The sequence below is a fragment of the Vulpes vulpes genome, chromosome 14 (assembly GCF_048418805.1).
Source record: "Vulpes vulpes isolate BD-2025 chromosome 14, VulVul3, whole genome shotgun sequence".
NCBI lineage: Eukaryota > Metazoa > Chordata > Mammalia > Carnivora > Canidae > Vulpes > Vulpes vulpes.
The window spans coordinates 139,482,006-139,500,220 of NC_132793.1; the positions used below are offsets into that span (position 1 = coordinate 139,482,006).

Sequence of the window (18,215 nt, forward strand, 5' to 3'; positions counted from 1 at the left end):
GCAGCTCACGGGCCGACGCGGAGTCCGAGTCCCTGAAGGAAAGAGCACCGACTAGAATCCTCCTGAAGCCTGTTCGCAGGTGGAGTGACCGGCCCTACGAAGCCAGTGCAGCTGCTGCGGGGACGGACCGCCGGACAGCTGGGGGGTCGTGTCCCCCGGGAGCAGGGACGGGGTGAGGGGCACCTGGGGGGTCCCGGGACACGGGGACCGGGGCCTCTCCAGGTCCCAGCCCGTCTGTGCAAGCCCGTCTGCTGAAGGCTTTCTTCAGAAACCTGCAAACCCTCTGGCTGGGTCGGTTAGAGACGTGGGCACTAGGAAGTGGCCAGACGGGACCCTTCGGAGGGCGGGCCGGGCTCTGCTGGTGCTGCCTCTGCCTGCGGGAGGCTCTGCAGACGGGCGGACGGACAGGACGGACACGGGGTCCTCAGGGAGGCCAGCCCGTGCTGCGACGCCCGAACCCCGACAGGAAGCCCCCCCGTGGGGGTGTGGGGCGTCTCCACCCTGCTGGGGTCCAGGCCGGGCGGCCTGGCAGCCCGCTACCAGTGACCTGGGCACGCCCCCGCCCCTCCTACACTCCCCCCGTCGGAGCACCCGCTGCCCCCCAGCTGCTCTCAGCTGCGTTTGCAGAATTGATTTTCCAGCAAACACACGTGAGGGAGACCCTGGGAGAGGGCCAGAGCGGGGCCGCCCCGGAAAGCACGGGGTTCCCCCGGCAGGGCTGGTGCCGGCACGTGGGGGGGACCTGAGGTCGCCCAGCAGCCCCGCCTCACGGCCCAGCCGGCCACCGGCACCCCAACCCCTGGGCGCCCACCCCGGAGCAGCCGGAGGGGCCTCCCCGGTGTGCGAGCACCCGGCAATATCCCCGAGGCGCTGAGGACGGCGGCGGGGAGAGCCCTCCGTGGCCCGCGCCCTCCCTGCCCCGGCGCCTTCCCATGCAGCCCGCGGCCCGGACGCCCCAGGGCCCTTGTCCTGGCTTCTCCCCTCGCGCTCGGCCCGTGTCTCCATGTCCCATGAGCTGCCGGTTTCAGACTCTATTTCCTATTTGGGAAATTATGACAGGTGTCTTCTTGATTTGTAAGCGTTCTTTACATGTTAAGGAAATCAGCTTACCCACAGCGTGAGCTGTGCCTACTCTCCTGCCTGCTGGCGTAACTGCTGCGTGCACACCCCCAGCGCCCAGCGCCCCGCGCCAGCTCGTGCTCCCCTTCACCCCGGGGCCACGGCCCTCGCCGGGCTATGTCTCCCGGGGCGCGGGCAGCCCGGCCCCCGCCACCCGTCTTGGCGCAGCTGGCTGTTCCGGGGTGTCGTCGGAAAGCCCACGTGCACAGGGCCCCCCACGTGAAGGGGGCGGCTCCCCCTCCTGGCCGTGTGTTCCTCGCGGCCCCGCCCCAGGGGAGGCTGCCCCCCAGCCCCCTCTCCTCACCCGCCCCGGGCCAACCCGCACCCGGGGCCACAGCTCAGGGGAGCCCTGCCGGGAGCTGGTCCTGCCCCTGCTGCCCTCCTGCCGAGTCCAGGAAGGCAGGGGGGACGGGGGAGGGCACGGGCAGGGGGCCTGCAGGGGGACGTGGCCTCCATCGCACCCTGTCCTACGAGCTCCATGGCGCAGGGGGCGGTCGCCGTCTGCTGGGGCACCCCCCGGGGCGCACCCCCCCGCAGCTGCCTGGGGCCCGGGAGCCGGCAGGGGAGGCCCGTTGGCAGAAGCCGCGCAGGGCCGGGGGCCAAGCTTCCAGTAAAAGTGGTGAGTGTTTGAGCAAATGGAAGATCCTGGAAAAGGCAAAGGAAAAAACCCGTCCTTGGGTCCAGCCGTTGGGCCGGGGAGGACTGGGGGGTGGTGGGGGGGGGCAGCTGCCTGCACTGGCCCCAGGCCTCGGGGGACGCAGGTGCGGGCCGGCTGAGGCCCCCCCGTGGGCACTGGCTTCCTGGGGGGCCCGAGCCCCCCTGCAGGGCCCGCCGCCCCTCCCCCGGGCTCCCCCACAGGGCCAGCTGTCCCCGAGGGCAGGGTGGCCGGAGGGCTGCCCCCAGGAGGCTCGCTGGGTCCGGGCCCGCCGAGCCCCTGCCCCACGTGGGCCCCGAGGCCAGATCAGGGGTGCGGGGCGCGGCCTTGGGTGGGAAGGCGCAGCCCCGAGCACTGGGCTCCTGCTGCCCCCGGAGGCGGGCCGGGCCCACCCCAGCCCAGGACACCCCAGCCCAGGGCACCCGCGAGGGGCGCCCCCCGCCGACCGTGACTCCCAGGGGCCGCAGGGGGCGGGCGCCGCGGGAAGGGGCTGGGCGCCCACCATGGAGCCACGCGCGGCCCGGGCAGTCTGCAGGGGCGGGAGCTCCACTGCCGTGACCGTGCCGGCCTAGAAACTGCCAGAAGCAGCGGGCAGCCGCGGGGGCCGGGAGGCCACCTGCACGTTCACGGCTCAAATTCAAGCCGTGACCCGAGGCGATGCCACAGCGAAGGCGGAGTGACCTGCGTCCCTGCGCCCCGGCTGCCTCGGCCTCCTGCCTCCCGTGCACAGCCAGCGGGCTGGAGCGTCCCTGCTGTCACACCGCGGGGACCCGCGCGGCCTGGGCCGAAGGAAGTCTCGGCAAGTAGGTGTCTCGGCGACCACTGCGGACCACAAGGAAGCCTGCAGCGACCAAGCAGTGAGGAGGCCAAGCAACATCCTCAGGCGCAACCAGTGGGCGCCGCGTGGGGTGGGGCGGGGCGGGGTCACCAGAGGGCGTGGCCCCGTGCATGAGGACCTGATGAGCCAGGCCACCCTCCCGGGTCTCCGGCCCACGGACGGTGTGTGGCCAACACACGCACCCCTTCCAGCAGGCTGGAGGTCGGGCACGAGGTCACGGGCGTGCAGGCCCCTGGGGGGGATGAGGTCACGGGGGTGCAGGCCCCTGCGGGAGGGACACAAGGTCACAGGCGTGCAGGCCCCTGGGGGGGCGAGGACATGGGGGCGCCGTGGCAGCAGTGGGACATGTCCACCTTCACCATCAGGCCAAGGGCTGGACTAGAGGTTTTCCAAGTCCCGGAGACAAAGGGCGGTGAGCAGGTCAGCGTCCTGCCGGCGGGGAGGGGCAAGTCGGGGGAGGCGGCACCTGCGGGGTGGCCAAAGCACAGTCACCCCCCGCCCCCACACCTGCATCAGCTCAAGGGGAGTTTGGCCGAGTCACAAGAGGCAAAGACACAGGCTCGGATCGCATGACTCCCCTCGCATGAGCCGCGGAGGCTGGGGCTGGGGGGCCGCCAGCAGACGGGACCTCTGAGAGCCATGGAATGTTCTGGAAGTAAATACACATGACGGTTGCACAATCTCGTGAGTAAAAACGCCTGGATGATACCCTCTAGAAGGTGAGTTTTGTGTCATGTGAGTTGTATCTCAATGAAGCTTTTTTCTTTGTTTTAGAGAAATGCTCCCTCTACAGCCGTGTCCTCCCTGTCTGTCCTTTGCCGGCAGCCGGGGCGCCTGCACTGACCCGCCGTGCACCCCAATGGTGACCCTGCAGCCGAGGGCCGTTTCCCCGGAGCGCCCGGTTCCCTCTGACCCTCCGCCCATAGGGTCTGCAGGGCGGCTCCTGAGGACGTTCTGTCCCGCAGGGGACCCGCCCCGTCCAGGGGGCCGCCCAGGCCTTCGGCAGGGCCCACGCAGTGGGGGACTTGGGGCCCCCGCGCAACCCAGCTCCAGGGGAACCCTTCATGCGGGAGCCCCCAGCTGTGCACGGAGCCCCAGGGCCTCGGGCAGGGAGCACATCTGGCGGGGACGTGGGGCTGTGGCCTGCACAGGGTGGTCCAGCCCGACACCAAGGACCAGGGAGGGACAGGGCTACTCAGGCCGCTGAGCCGTCCCCACCTTCTGGCCCCTGCATGCCTGGCAGGGGCTCCCGGAAGCCGCGGGGGTGGGGGGTGGCGGTGGTCCCCGGCCAGGCCCAGCTGCATCCCCCAGGGAGCCCACCCCCCCCTTAGCCGCAGCTGGAGCCCAGCCCCGCCCCCGCAGGCCTGCAGCTGGAGCCCGTGGGGAGCAGGGGCGGCGGCGAGAGGTGGCGGGCGCTGCCTGATGGGGAGCAGCTGCGGCCCTAGTTCTCGCCCCGGCGGAGCTGGCCGATGCGGCCCCGCCCAGGACCTGCACCCCCCACCCCCCAGGCGCCCCGTGCCCAGCGGGTGTGCGCTGCCCGACGGCGCCTCAGCACCCAGGGCCCCGCTTCGCCCGCGGGGCCACCGTCCTGCACCTGCCGGGATCCAGTCCGGGGCGCCCCTCGGGGCGCAGGTGGGGTTTGGTACCCGCACAGGCCGCGCCACAGCACAGCCGCCTCCCACGGCAGAGTCGGGGTCAGAACCCGCTCCCTGCGAGCCGACTGGTCCTCGCAGCCGGGCACGAACCCTTGGGGGGCCCTGGTAGGGCAGCTTCATCCCATCCGCAGAGCTGGGACCCCCTGGGTGCCCTGCCTGGGCTAGAGCCGCGTCTCGGGGGTCTTTCCCATGCCCAGCCAGGGGCCCGCGGCGACCCACGGCCTCACAGTCCTGCTGCTCACGGGCTCGTCCTCCGCCCCGTGGGGACCACGATAGTGCAAACGGGAAGGCGGCCGTGGAGAAGGTGGCCCAGGGCCGGCCGGCGCCTTCCCGTGGCCCCGAAGGCCCTCCGGGGACCCCACGGCCCTCGCAGGTGTTCGCTGCTGAGAAGTGACCGGCTGCCCGCTTCCCCGCGCTTACTGGCATCGGAGTTTCTTTTTTTTTTTAATTTGTTTATTTTTATTTATGATAGTCACACAGAGAGAGAGAGGCAGAGACCCAGGCAGAGGGAGAAGCAGGCTCCATGCACCGGGAGCCCGACACGGGACTCGATCCCGGGACTCCAGGATCGCGCCCTGGGCCAAAGGCAGGCGCCAAATCGCTGCGCCACCCAGGGATCCCGGCATCGGAGTTTCTTACTGGGTTTCAGGGTCCGGCTGGCGCGGCCTCCGAGGTCCCACCTGCCACTCGTGCCAGTGATCGTGTCCATATTTTCGAGCGTTCGCGCCACTTGATTTCCTTACTAGGTCGGCCGGAACCTGCAGGAGAACGGTGACAGGCACGGCGGCGGCAGGGATCGCCAGTGGCACCGGCGCGGGCTGCCAGTTCCGAGTTTCCCAGGCGCGACGGTCTGGGCCGGGCGTGTGCAGCTTTTGTTCCCTCTCCTATTCACTCTCGCACCGCCAAGGGGGGTTCGCCGCGCTCCGCCGTCGGTCGTGCAGCGGGCGCCGGGACAGGTCGTCCTGCAGGCCGGTCACCGACGCGGCCGCTGCTTGCTGAACTTCCGCACGGACTCGGTTCTAGGAGTTTCCTGTGCAGCTTTGGCAACGAGCTCCTCGAACTCCATCGCCGAGCTCCGCGGAAGCCTGGCCCCGACCTCCGAGGTCACAGCGCGTGATCCTGCACCTGCTCTACTGGATTCTTTTTGCTCTTCTTTTATTTAGACTTTTTTTCTCATCTTTGTTTATAAGTGGTATTTGTCCGTACTCCTTTTTTTTTTCTTTTTGCTACATGAGGTTTTTGTATTATTAAATTATGCTGGTTTTAGGAGATGAATTACAGTTTTCCATCTTTTTATGTCGTGGAAAAGTGAAAACAACACAGGACGGACTCTTCCTCCGACTTACAGCGCAGTCGGCTGCGGGCGACTGCCTGCATTCCTTCATTTTTAATCACCTTTCCAGTGTCTCGTGTTCCTCTGTCCATGTTTTCTGCTATTTTAGGTTATTTTGGTAACTGGCACTGCCCAGTAAGGTACCTGCTGGCTGTGGGGTCCCCGCGGCTGCCCCAGATTCGCTGCTCGAGCTGCGGCATCTCCCGCCGTCTCCCCAGCTCTAAAATTCAACGCACACGAATCCTCCCCAGAGGCTGTCACCCTCAATGAGGCCTCAGGGCTCTACCGAGACCGGGGGCTCTTTTGTATTTTCTATTCGGGAAGACACCGGCATCTCTCCTTTTTACTTGTATTCCACCTAATCTCTGGTTTTTCTTTTCACAATTCCCTTCCTGCTTTGTAAGACGTATGTGGCTGCTGCCATTCTAGTTCCCTAAGACGGGCACGAAATCCCCCGCCCTCTCTCCTTCCTCTGAGCGTCTGAGCGGTGCTCAGTCGAGCCTCCGGGCTGTGCTGGGACGTGTTTACATTTTCATGCTTTCCGGAGACCTCGCGTGTTCAGACTCAATTTCCTGTCTTATCTGAGGGCTACCTCGGGACGTGTTTCTGGTTTCCGAGTCGTTGAAATGTGTGTGACTTTTTCGTTTATTTCAAATTCCCTTGGACTGCACCAGGCCCTTTGCCACTGGTCTGCTTTGTCTCTCACCAAGGTTGCCCCCGCGTGCAAGCACGTACTGCCACGGCCGTGGGGAAGGGGCCGGAGTTCCCTCCGCGTCCGTGCGCGCCGCTGTTGCACGAGACCTCACAACGAGGAGACCCAGCGAGAGCTCCTGCGTCTGCATCCCTCAGTCCCTGGGTTGCCTCTCGCGGCGGCTTTCTGTGTTCACTTCCCACGTTGGGCGGTCCGTAGAGGTTGACGACTCTCATCCCCGTCACTCCCAGCACGGACACGGATCGCTGCGCGCCGACCCTGTGCTCAAGCTCCCGTCGCCTCAGCGCTACCGCGACGTCGATCTTGTCCCCTGTCCTGACTCGCGCCCAGTGTTCCGGTCAGTTTCTGGTGATCCCCTCGAACGGGGCATACGGGTGACACCGCACTAACGCGTCCGTGCTCCCATGACTGGCTCTGGGCTAGCGGAAGATGCCGGGCGGGTCCCTCTCTCCGTGACCCGTGGATGACATCGCGCTGTCCTCGGCTTCCAACACGGCCGACGAGAACTCCAGGCCTTGCTGAGGCTTCCTGTCTTGAAGCAACAGGCTCTTTCTGGCGGCAAGTGCGCTAACGCTCCCCACCCAGGCGCCCCACCCACCCACAAGGCTTCAGGGGTTCACGGGTTTGTGAGGGTACGGGGAAGGGCGCGGGGAAGGACAGACAGAGGCTCCAGTGAACAGCGTGGGCGACGGCGACCCGAGGCCTCTGACCCTCCGTTGTGCCCTCAAGGCCTCCTGAGGTCTCGGTCAATGATGGAACACAGCCCCCACATGCGTGCACGTTTGCCCCTGGCTGCTTTCGCAGGGTAACAGCGGGGGGGGGGGGGGGGGGCGGAGACGGGGCCCCCGAGGTGAAGTGACCTCCCTGGCCTCTGTGACCGCAGAGCGCGGCCTCCTTCCCGTGCTGGGTACCAGAGGGCCTCCTGGATGGAGGCGAGTGGGGCAGCCGGAGAGGGGGCCTCCCAAGGGCAGGGGCGCCAGGAGCTCCGCCCACCTGCTGTCTTCCACAGGACCCCAAGTCAGATCACCCTCCACACGGCGTGGACAGCCGGCCGCCTCCCCTGGCCCACTCCGTGCCAGGCCCCGCTAAACCCAGGGGCTGCCCCTGCCCCCGGAGAGCTGACCCCAGGGCTGGCCGGGACACGCACCACCTCCCACTCCCCGGGGCCTGACCAGGGACGGTGGCCATGAGGTCTAGGGCATCAGGTGCTCGGATGGCCAACCCCTCCCCCACGGGGTGGGACCCCCAAGGGAAGGGAGAAGGGAGACAGGACAGGGTTGCCTGCGGAGAACCCCCGGGGTATGGCCTTGCTCACGTCAGGCGGCGGTCGGGGCTGGGACGTCTAGGGATGCAGTTTGCGGGCCTGTGCCTGGCCGGGGGTCGCCCCGCAGGGATGGGCCTCAGGGACACATCGTCCCGGCCTTTGTAGTGTTGACAAAGGCATGACCCCTGGCCTAGCCCCTGGGGACACCTCCTCCCATGGGAGTCCTGCCCAGCCCAGCTCCAGGAAAGAGGATCCGCAGACATGGAAACGTGGGACACTGGCTCGTGACCGGTGCCCTCAGACCACAGGCCCTTGTCCCCTCTTTCAGGCTTTGGTCCTGTTTTCAAATCGTCGACAACAAGGCTTCCCGTGCTTTTAGCATCTCCTCTGGGAGCCCCAGCAGGTGGGGAGCAGACGCCTCAGGAAGTGCAGTGTGGGTACGGCGGCACCTGCGGGGCCTCCTGGCCTCCTGCTGACCCGTCTCCCCCCACCCCAGCACCCGCAGGGTGTGCTGGCCTCCCCCTCCCCATCTCCCCCCTCCCAGCACCCACAGGGTATCCTGGCCTCCCCCTGCCCATCCCCCACCTCACCTCCAGGTGGGCTTTCCAGGATCTGAATAGGAGGGCCCCGAAGCAGGGCCTGCACGTGCACAAACACGGGTGCCCTCTCAAATCCGGGGTGCACGACCTCATGAGCGGAGCCCCCGGAAGACGGTGGAGGACCAGGGCTCCCACAGGCCGGGTGCAGCAGGCTCCAGGCAGTGGTGCAGGCACCTGGGGGGCTGAGGCAGTGGGCTCTGGGTGCTGGTGGGCGAGGGCCCCCCAGGTCGGCCTGGCTCGGCGCGGTCTGTGGGGCGCCCACGGGCCCAGGGGGCTCAGTGCGGCCGCCTGCAGGGGAGACGCCGACCCAGGGCAGTGGGGTCCTCCCTTAGCGACAGGCCAGCCCGGCTCCCGCGGGACACCCAGACCCGGGAGGGAAGGAGTGAGGACGCAGAGGTGGGCGGCCCGCACCTGCAGCCCCTGTGCTGAGCGCGGGGAGGCGGGGGTGAGGGGGGTGCGGGAGGAGGGGCTGCCCCCCCCCCCGCCCCGACACCCCCGCCCGGGCCTCCCTGCCACTGGGTCTGGGCCCGGCCGCGGCCGCGAGCAAGCGCTGACCCACATGTGCACCGCGCGGGGGAAAGTAGGTCACGGGGAGGCCGAGCCAGGCCAGGCCGCGGCTCACAGTTTCCGGGCGGGGCGGCCCCGCAGGGGGGCGGGGGGCGGGGGGCTCCCTGCGCGGGGGGAGCAGAGCCTGCGGGGAAGCGCTGCGCGGCCTGGGCCTGGGCTGCTCCCGCTGCGGGGCTCCCCGGCCGCCGACCCGAGGGCACCCCTGCGCCCCCACCCGACACCCTCGGCCCTGGGGGTGCCCCGGCCGCCGCTGGGTGAGGGAGGGGGAGGCGCGGCGGGGGGCGGCAGCCTGGCCGCGGCGCCCCTGACTCAGAGCCTGGCCGGGGCTCCCGCCGGGCCGCCCGCGGGTCACGGGGCGGGTGACGTCAGCGTGAGCCCCGCGGGCGGAGAAACTGAGGCCCGGGGTGTGGCCGCCCAGGGTCGGGCCGCGGGGAGCCAGGGAGGGGCCCGCTGAGAAGCCTGCACCCCCCCCCCCCCCCCGCGCTGGGCTCCGCTGGCCCCTGGGAGCCTGGGGGCCGGGAAGGGGACCCCTGTGGTGCGAGGCCCAGGGCCGGGGCGGGGGCTGTGCCGGGCGGCTCCCCCAGCGCCTCCCCGTGCGCCCCGATCCACGCCCCGAGTCGCCCCGTGGGGCTGGGGGCTCCCGCCGCCCCGACAGTCCCTGCGGCCTTCGGAGCCCGCCGGGGTCCTGGGAGAGGAGGCCCCTGGTGCGTGCGCGTGTGCGTGTCCGTGCGCGTGCGCGTGTGCCTGTGCGTGTCTGTGCGTGCGCGTGTGCCTGTGTGTGCGTGTCTGTGCGTGCGCGTGCGCGTGTGCCTGTGCGTGCGTGTGTGTCTGTGCGTGTGTGTGCGCGTGTGTGCGTGTGTGTGCGTGTGCCTGTGCGTGCGCGTGTGTGTGCGTGTGTGTCTGTGCGTGCGCGTGTGCCTGTGCGTGTCTGTGCGTGCGCGTGTGCCTGTGCGTCCGTGTGTGTCTGTGCGTGTGTGTGCGCGTGTGTGCGTGTGTGTGCGTGTGCCTGTGCGTGCGCGTGTGCCTGTGCGTGCGCGTGTGTGTGCGTGTGTGTCTGTGCGTGCGCGTGCGCGTGTGCGCGCCCCGGGGCGACGCGGGCCGCCGGGCCTCACCCGCCCCACCGGGTGGCACGTCCACGGGCCGCGCGGCTCCCTGACCCGGGGCCAGGACCGGGCCTCCTAGCTCCCGCAGCCACCGCCCTTGGGATGCGGGGTCCCTCCCCTCCCCGCGGCCCCGGGGCCGGAACCGCCTCCACGCAGCCCCCCGGGAACCGGCCACCGCGCTGGGAGGAGCGCAGGTCACGCACAGGCCATGCACGGCCACGCGGGCGGCACAGGACACGCAGGACACGCAGGTGACGCGCAGGCCGCAGACAGGTCACGCTCGGCGCCGGGCCCAGCCCCGGCTCCCAGCAAGGCCGGCACTGGGGGCCGCCCCGCCCCCCCCGCCCCCCCGCCCCCCGCACTGGGGACCCCCCGCCCCCCCCGCACTGGGGGCCGCCCCCCGCGGCTGCTGCAGAGCCCAATGCCCCCCCGCGGCTCTCAGGGGCCTTGCCTCTGTGTCCTGAGGCCCTTGGGTCCCGCGGTCACAGGGGCCGCACTGCCCACCCCGCTCTGCCTGCAGGCGAGGCCCGGGGACCCCCACCCGGAGCTCTGGCCCTCCCCTGGGGGCCCCTCCCCGCAATCCCTGCTGCCCCCTCCCCCTCAGCCGCGGGTCCGGGAGGCTCCCGGGGGCCCCCTGCACGCGGGCGTGGACTGGGCCGGGCGGTCCCTGGTCCTGCCCCCCTGGGGCTCCCTTCCTGCCGCCTGCGGGGTCCTCCGGGCCGCTTGCAAGCGTCGTCGCACGCGGCCTACTGTCTGCTGGAAGCTGGACAATTAAAATAATCCGATGTGGCAGTTCTGCAACCGCGCTCCACCCAGATGCGGCCGAGGGGCGCCCCGCGGTGCAGACCCTGGGCCTCCCCCTCCCGCACGAGCGCCCCCGCGGGTTGGGGCCCTCTAGGCCCCGGGCTAGGTGGCTGTCCCTGCCTGTGCACTTCCCTTCCAGCTTCTGGGTTCTGGCAGGTGCGCCCACTGTTACCACCGCCTCGGCGACCGCAACTTCGAAGCACCTGGAGTTTCCAGCTGTCACCCAGGGCCAAGGCTCGTCCCTTGGGTCAGCTCTGCCTCAGGCAAGTGCAGAGGGTCACCGGTGGGATCTTCCCGGAAACCACCCCACACCTCATAGGAACGCTGTTAGGAAAGGGCCCATCCCGGGCTGATGGGCAGGTGGTTGGCCCCGGGGGCACGGGCTGCTCATCCCCAGGCTAGGACAGGGCGAGGTGCGGGGACAGCTCAGGCCACTCCCCACAGCGGGCGAAGACACAGGGGAAGTGGGTCCCGGTGCCCCCCTCGCGCAGCCGCCGTGGACAACAAGGTGGAGGCTCCTTGAAATATCAGGTGCAGAGCCGCCAGGCGTGGGTGGACAACCCCAAAGATGGCAATGCGGGTGCTCAAAGGGATGTCTGCACACCCGTGTTCACAGCAGCAGGACTGACGGCTCGAGGGCAAAGCCACCGGGTGTCCGTGGACGGTGCGCATGTGCAGCGTGGCCTTAGCCTGGGATGGGACGACGTCCTGCCCCCGCCTTCCGCGTGGTGAGCCCCAGGGATGCTGCGCCAGCCCCGGGACAGATCCTGTGCGAGGGACTTAGAGACCCACAGGGGCGCCGGGCTGGGAGGGGCACGAACGGGCACTGTGGTTCAGACCCGCAGCGTGGGTGCGTCTGGCAGGTGGCCCGGACGACCATGCAGCAATGCCACGGGTCTCACCCCTGAGCTGCGCCCTTAAAAATGTCCAACGCCGTCAACACACACACCCTGTGGCTCGCTGTCCTCACCATGGTTCCGCTCATTTTCCGGGTCACAGCAAGACACGGGAGACCGTGGGTGCGTTTCCAGGGCGCTGGGAAGGGCCCGCTGCCGCTTCTGCCGCTTGGTCGCCGCCCTCGAGGGCAGCTTCTCAGGGGAGCCCCCTGCCACCCCAGGTGCACGGAGGCCGCGGCCCCCAGCGGAGGTCGACCTTAGGGCCCCAAGGTCCTGCCCCGCAGCTCCGCCCTGCGGCCTCCTGGGGAGAGGGGACCTGGGCGTGTGGCTGGCGCGGGGAGGCTGGCCCACTGGCCCCTGCCCTGGGGGGGTCGTGGCGGGCCGCAAAGCCACACCAGGACCCAGGCCCTGCAGGCCATCGAGGCCCCACGCAGCAGCGGGGCCTGCGAGGGTGAGGGACGCGGGTGGGGCCAGCAGCTGGGCCTGAAGTCACGCTGGAAGCTCGCGGGCCACACCCGGCGGGGACAGCCCCCGAGGCTACGAGGCTAGAGGCTACGTTAGAGCTTCCCTGTGCGGCTTGACTGAAAACAGCGCCTGACAAGGCGGGGCGCCACCCGGCTGCGGGGCCACCGCCCGAGATGCCCCTGAGGCCGACGGGGAGGGGCGTGTGTGCCGAGCCGACGTCTGGCGGCGGCCTGGCCGTGGCGACCGTGGGCTGGGCAGCCAGGGGAGCAGACAAAGTGGGCCTGTGCGCCCGCGGCCACCCCAGCGCCACGCCCGCGCCTGCGGAGGCCCTGAAAGAGCCCTTGTTCCAGTGGAGCTGCGGCCCGGCACCCTCGGGCGCACCCTGGGCGGGGAGCACGGGCTGCCGCCCACGGGCAGGGGGTGAGGACGTGGAGCCCCCCCACACCCCCGACGGGCCTCCGGGGACCCACGCAGCCCTCGGCCGGGTGAGCCCACAAAACCCACCCCCACACCAGGTGGAAAGGACGGCACAGCTGCCGCAGCCACCCACGGCCACCCTTGGCCACCCTCGGCCACCCTGCACTCCCCACCAACGTGAGCTGGAGTGGGCACACGGGGTGGCATTGGGACACGGGGTGCTTGCTGCAGCCATTCACAGTGGGGGGTCCCGAAAGGGCTGAGGGTGTAGACAGCAGTGCTCTGTACTGGGGCACTGGGGGGTCTACAGAGGGCACAGGGGTGCAGACAGGGAGGATGGGGGTGCAGGGAGGGAGTGCAGGGAGGTGGGGTGCAGATGGGGAAATGGGGTGCAAAGGGAGGTGGGGGTGCAGACAGGGAGAGGATGCAGGGAGGTGGGGTGCAGATGGGGAAGTGGGGGTACAGGGAGGAGGTAGGGGTACAGACAGGGAGGGGGTCCAGGGAGGTGGGCGTACAGGCAGGGAGCGGGTGCAGGGAGGTGGGGGTGCAGTGATGTGGGGTGCAGACAGGGAGGTGGGGATGCAGGGAGGTGGGGTGCAGGGAGGGAGGGGGTGCAGGAAGGTGGGGTGCAGACAGGGAGGGGGTATAGGGAGGGGGGTGCAGACAGGGAGGGGATGCAGGGAGGTGGGGTGCAGGGAGGGAGGGGGTGCAGGAAGGTGGGGTGCAGACAGGGAGGGGGTATAGGAAGGGGGGTGCAGACAGGGAGGGGATGCAGGGAGGTGGGGGTGCGGAGGCCTGAGTGGCAGCCACAACCTGAGCCTCGAGAACTGACTGGGCAAGAAGCGACCTGGAGGGACCCGGGAATTCGGAACCAAGCTAGCACCCCGCGTGAACTATCCTGCCTGCGCAGCCCCTCGGCTGCCTGGGGGCGCCCCTGGCCCCCGCCCAGAGCGCCTGGGGTTCTCACCCAGGGCTAGTGCTCGGATGGCTCCCGTGGGCGGGCGAGGGGCGCTGCCCAAATGGGACGCTCTGTCTACGGAAACGCACTTCTGAAAGCGGAGGTGGCAAGACCTGGAGCCCTGGTTTCCAGGGCAAGAGTGGGGGGCAGGGGGTCTGCAGCCGAGCTGACTCCCTCCTGGCCACGGGGCCCTGTCCCCACCTCTGCACCTGTCGAGTGCCCTCGGCCATGCCCTGGGGGGTGCCTGCACCGAAGGAGGCGGAGGCCTCCCAGGAGCCCCCCCACCGGGCCTAGGCTCCCCTGGCAGCCCGTCGCCCCGGGCACCCTGGAGTCCAGGGGCTTTCCACGTGGGTGTGGGGCTGCCGGGACAGGAGACCCCCATAAAATGGGCAAGCCTGAGGCCACCACCGCCGCCACCAGACTGTGCGCCACCTGGACGCGGCCCCGGGCCCACCTCCTGCTTTGTGGCCGCGGAAAGGGGCCACCACGGGCCAGGGAGAGCGGGCGCAGGTGCCCGGCCGGTGCTGCGGGGCGCCCTCAGCAAGCGCGGGCGCAGGTGGGCAGACCGCCGGGCGGGGCCGTGGAACCAGGCCGCTGTCGCGCAGGTTTTCTTTTTGAAAAATGTAGCTGGTTTCCGTGAAACGTTGCGCTGTTTACGTTGACGCGTTTTCATTCGCGAGCGACTTGCTGCGCTCTGAGCCTTTCTGGTGCGGTTTCAGCCCAGGGGGGCTTGGGCGGCTCTAACCCTCACGGGGCAAGCCCTTGGGGCTCCTGAGGCCTTGGAGCAGCGGGGGTCCCCGCAGCGGAGTCTGGAAGCCCCGACCTAGGACCTGCGTGCGGCCTGGTCTCCCTGAGATGCGGCTTAGGTCATTTGTTTGCCTTCTGTGCCGCGATTCTGTTTACCCGTGGCCGCCGCTGGAATGTCAGGCGCGGCCAGAACTCCCAGGCTCCCGGCTCAGCTGAGGCCTCGGCGCCTCGGGCCGCTCCGCTCCCCGCCGACCGGTTCTGGAAGCGGCTTCCCGACGGCGCAGCGAGGGCCGCCGCCAGCCCGGCCTCCTCCTGCGGGCGCTGCCCCCCGCGGCCGCCTGTGCCCAAGGGCCTGCGGCTCCCCGCTGCCCCGGGACGCCCTGGCCCCGCGTGGACGGCGGCTCCTGCGCCCCGGGGCCGCGAGGCCGACAGCCGGGCCTGCCCAGGAGCCCCACGACCGGGCGTGTCGCCCACGGGCCGAGCGAGCGGGACCCACGTCCGGGCAGCAACGCGGCCCTCGGGGCCCACCGTGGCGGGGCGGCCCCGGCGCTCCCGGCCCTCCCGCCTCCCCCCGACCGCGGGGCCACCACCTCCAGGCAGACACCGGGCGGACGGGCGCGCCGCGGGGGGGCCGGGGGAGCCCGAGGGCGGGGACGCGGAGGGAAGACAAAGGAAGGGGTGCGGCAAGCGGCAGGCGCCCGAGGGAGGAGCGTGACCTCAGCGCCGGAGACGGGAGACGCATCTGCTCGGCCGCGCCGGAGCCGGAGCCGGAGCCGGAGCGCAGCCCCGGGAGCCCCCGCCCTGCCTCCCCGCCGCGCTCTCCGCGGCCGCCCGTCCGTGCGCCCCGGGCCGTGGCCGGCCGTGCTGCGCCCTCCCGCCGCCGCTGCTCGGTGAGTGCGCCCGGCCCGGCACCGAGGGGGGAGGCCTGCGCTCGCGCCGGGCACCCGCCCCCCCGCAGGCTCCCGGACCGAGGGCAGCGCCGAGCTGCGGCCCCGGGGTGCGCCCGGGCACGGCTCCCACACGAGGCCACGCGGGCTCCAAATCCCCGAGGGGCTTGGAATCCAGCCCGAGCCTGACCCGGCTTTGCTTTCCGGGATGGGGCTCCGCTGGGCCGCGGGGGGGGGGGGGGGGGTGAGAAGGGAGCAGGGGTGCGGGGTGCGGAGGGGCGGCGCTCCGGACCGCGGGGCCAGCTGCTGGTGTTCTCTCCGCGATCGCAGGTCATGGGAGCCCCGGGGCAGGCCACCGCCCGCGGCAGGGCCCTGTGGGCGCTGCTCCTGACCGCGCTGGGCTCCGCCGCCGGGCGGCCGCGGGGGGCAGAGTCCGAGTGCACCGCCCGGCCCCTGGCCCGGTACAGCATCACCTTCACGGGCAAGTGGAGCCAGACGGCCTTCCCCAAGCAGTACCCCCTGTTCCGGCCGCCCGCGCAGTGGTCCTCCCTCCTGGGTAAGCCCCCGCTGCTCGCCCTGCAGGGGGACACTCTCCTGAGCTACCTCAGCGCCACAAATACCTGCGGGCACCTCCTGCTGGGCGCGGGCAATGCCCTGGGGTGCGGGGGTGCTGGGGGGGTGGATGCTGGTGACCCTGGGGAGGGTACAGGGAGTGGGGGGGCAGGGCGGCTGTCCTCGGGTCGTGCCCTAGGGTGCGGGGGTGCAGTGGGGGTCTTGGATGCTGGTGACCCTGAGGGGCGCAGGGAGTGGGGGGAGCAGGGCAGCTGTCCTCGGGCCATGCCCTGGGGTGCAGGGGTGGATGCTGGTGACCCTGGGGAGGGCGCAGGGAGTGGGGGGAGCAGGGCGGCTGTCCTCGGGTCGTGCCCTAGGGTGCGGGGGTGCAGTGGGGGTCTTGGATGCTGGTGACCCTGAGGGGCGCAGGGAGTGGGGGGAGCAGGGCGGCTGTCCTCGGGTCATGCCCTAGGGTGCGGGGGTGGATGCTGGTGACCCTGGGGAGGGCGCAGGGAGTGGGGGAGCAGGGCGGCTGTCCTCGGGCCATGCCCTAGGGTGTGGGGGTGCAGTGGGGGTCTTGCACGCTGGTGACCCAGGGGAGGGCGGGTGCCGGCGGCCGCTCACCCCCGCACCCCCAGGGGCAGCACACAGCTCCGACTACAGCTTGTGGAGGAAGAACCAGTACGTCAGCGACGGGCTGCGGGACTTCGCGGAGCGCGGCGAGGCCTGGGCCCTGATGCGGGAGATGGAGGCGGCGGCGGAGAAGCTGCAGAGCGTGCACGAGGTGTTCTCGGCGCCCGCGGTGGCCAGCGGCACCGGCCAGACGTCGGCGGAGCTCGAGGCCCACTCCCGGCACTCACTGGTGAGCCAAGGCGGGCGGGGGGGGGGCGGCGTGGTGGCCGCCGCCACCTGCTGAGCACTGCCCCCCCCCCCCAGGTGTCCTTCGTGGTCCGCATCGTCCCCAGCCCAGACTGGTTCGTGGGCGTGGACAGCCTGGACCTGTGTGACGGGGACCGCTGGAGGGAGCAGGTGGCCGTGGACCTGTACCCCTACGACGCTGGCACGGACAGCGGCTTTACCTTCTCGTCCCCCAACTTCGCCACCATCCCGCAGGACACGGTGACCGAGGTGAGCGCCCTGCCGGCTCCGGACCGTCCAGCAGGTGGCGCCCGGCCCGTTCCCCGCCGCACAGAAGCCGGTGCCGGCGGGTCCGCGGTGGGGGGGGGAGGGCGGGGGTGGGGGGGAGGGGGGAGGGCGGGGGTGGGGGGGAGGTGGCCCCCCCGCACGAGCACCCGCTCTGGCTGTGCCGACACCCCGCTCTCCCCGCAGATAACCTCCTCCTCTCCCAGCCACCCGGCAAACTCCTTCTACTACCCCCGGCTGAAATCCCTGCCCCCCATCGCCAGAGTGACCCTGGTGCGGCTCCGGCAGCACCCCAGGACCTTCGTCCTGCCCGCCCCGGGCCCCGTGGGCGGGGGCAATGAGATCCTGGACAGCCTCTCAGGTGAGCCCGGGCCCTGCGGGGGGCACCTGCGGGAGCACGTAGGGGGAGCACCTGCGGGAGCACCTCCGGGAGGACCTGCGGGAGCCTGGCCCGACTCCCGGGAGCCTGGGGCCCGCGCGGATTCCTGGGAGGCCCTGGCGTCCCGCTGGCTGCGCGGGGGCAGACACCACTCAGGTTCGCGGGTCCCACGGGGACCGAGACAGGGCGGCTGCGGACTGCCCCGCACGCGGGAGGCCCTTACGTCACCCTTAGGGTAATCCTCAAGGGCGAGTGGCCACCACGCGGGGACAGAATGACCCTCGGGGTCCAGAAACTGCCCCGGAGGGGGCTGGTGTGACGGCGCAGCCGGGGGTGGGGGTGGGGGCTGGTGGCGGCCGCACGCGGGGCCGGGCCGTTTGTCCAGGGGCTCCACGCGCTCGGCACGAGACGCGGTCCCGCGGGCGCCGAGCGTGGCGCAGGACACGGGGCCTCTGGGGGCGGGGGCGGGGGCGGGGGCGGGGCCCGAGATGCGCCCCGCCCGCCCGGAGGGCCTCGCGGCCGAGCCTGCTGACGGCCGTGCCCGCCTGCCAGGCCCCGAGACGCCGCTGGACTGCGAGGTGTCGCTGTGGTCGTCCTGGGGGCTGTGCGGGGGGCCGTGCGGGCGGCTGGGCGCCAGGAGCAGGACGCGCTACGTCCGCGTGCAACCCGCCAACCACGGCGCCGCGTGCCCGCCGCTGCAGGAGGACGCCGACTGCGTCCCCGACAACTGCGTCTGACGCCCGCCTCGGCCGGCCCGCGCTCCGCGGCTGCTCCGTGGCTGCTCCGCGGCTGCTCCGCGGCTGCTCCGTGGCTGCGGGGCGGGGCCTCGCCGGCGGCGCCTCCTTCCAGAAGCTTCCCCGCGGGGCGCGTGTCCGGCTGCTCTCCCCGGGCTCGGCCCAGCCTCGGAGCCGGCGCGCACGGACGCCTGGCGCGGTGCCCCGGGGCCGCCTGCGGAGAGCCCCGGGCGGGGGCCTGACGCCCCTCGGACCTGCGCCCGGGCGCTCGCCCACAGCCCAGAGCCCCGCCCGCCCCTCGGCCCAGACCCCACCCCGGGGCGCGGAGAGGGGCGGACGCCCGCCGCCCGCCGCCTGCCGCCCCCCGTACTGGAATAAAGGCCGATTC

The 18,215-nt window shown here is 71.2% G+C and overlaps 1 protein-coding gene across 1 annotated transcript; it reads left to right on the forward strand.

The window, feature by feature from the left end:
• The first annotated feature begins 14,290 nt into the window (after positions 1 to 14,290).
• Positions 14,291 to 17,981, forward strand: SPON2 (spondin 2). Its single transcript, XM_072738034.1, has 6 exons — positions 14,291 to 15,022; positions 15,350 to 15,575; positions 16,210 to 16,433; positions 16,508 to 16,699; positions 16,901 to 17,075; positions 17,646 to 17,981. Exons 1-6 carry the CDS (start codon positions 14,306 to 14,308, stop codon positions 17,828 to 17,830), a joined length of 1,719 nt encoding a protein of 572 aa, XP_072594135.1. The 5' UTR covers positions 14,291 to 14,305; the 3' UTR covers positions 17,831 to 17,981.
• The last annotated feature ends 234 nt before the right edge of the window (positions 17,982 to 18,215 follow it).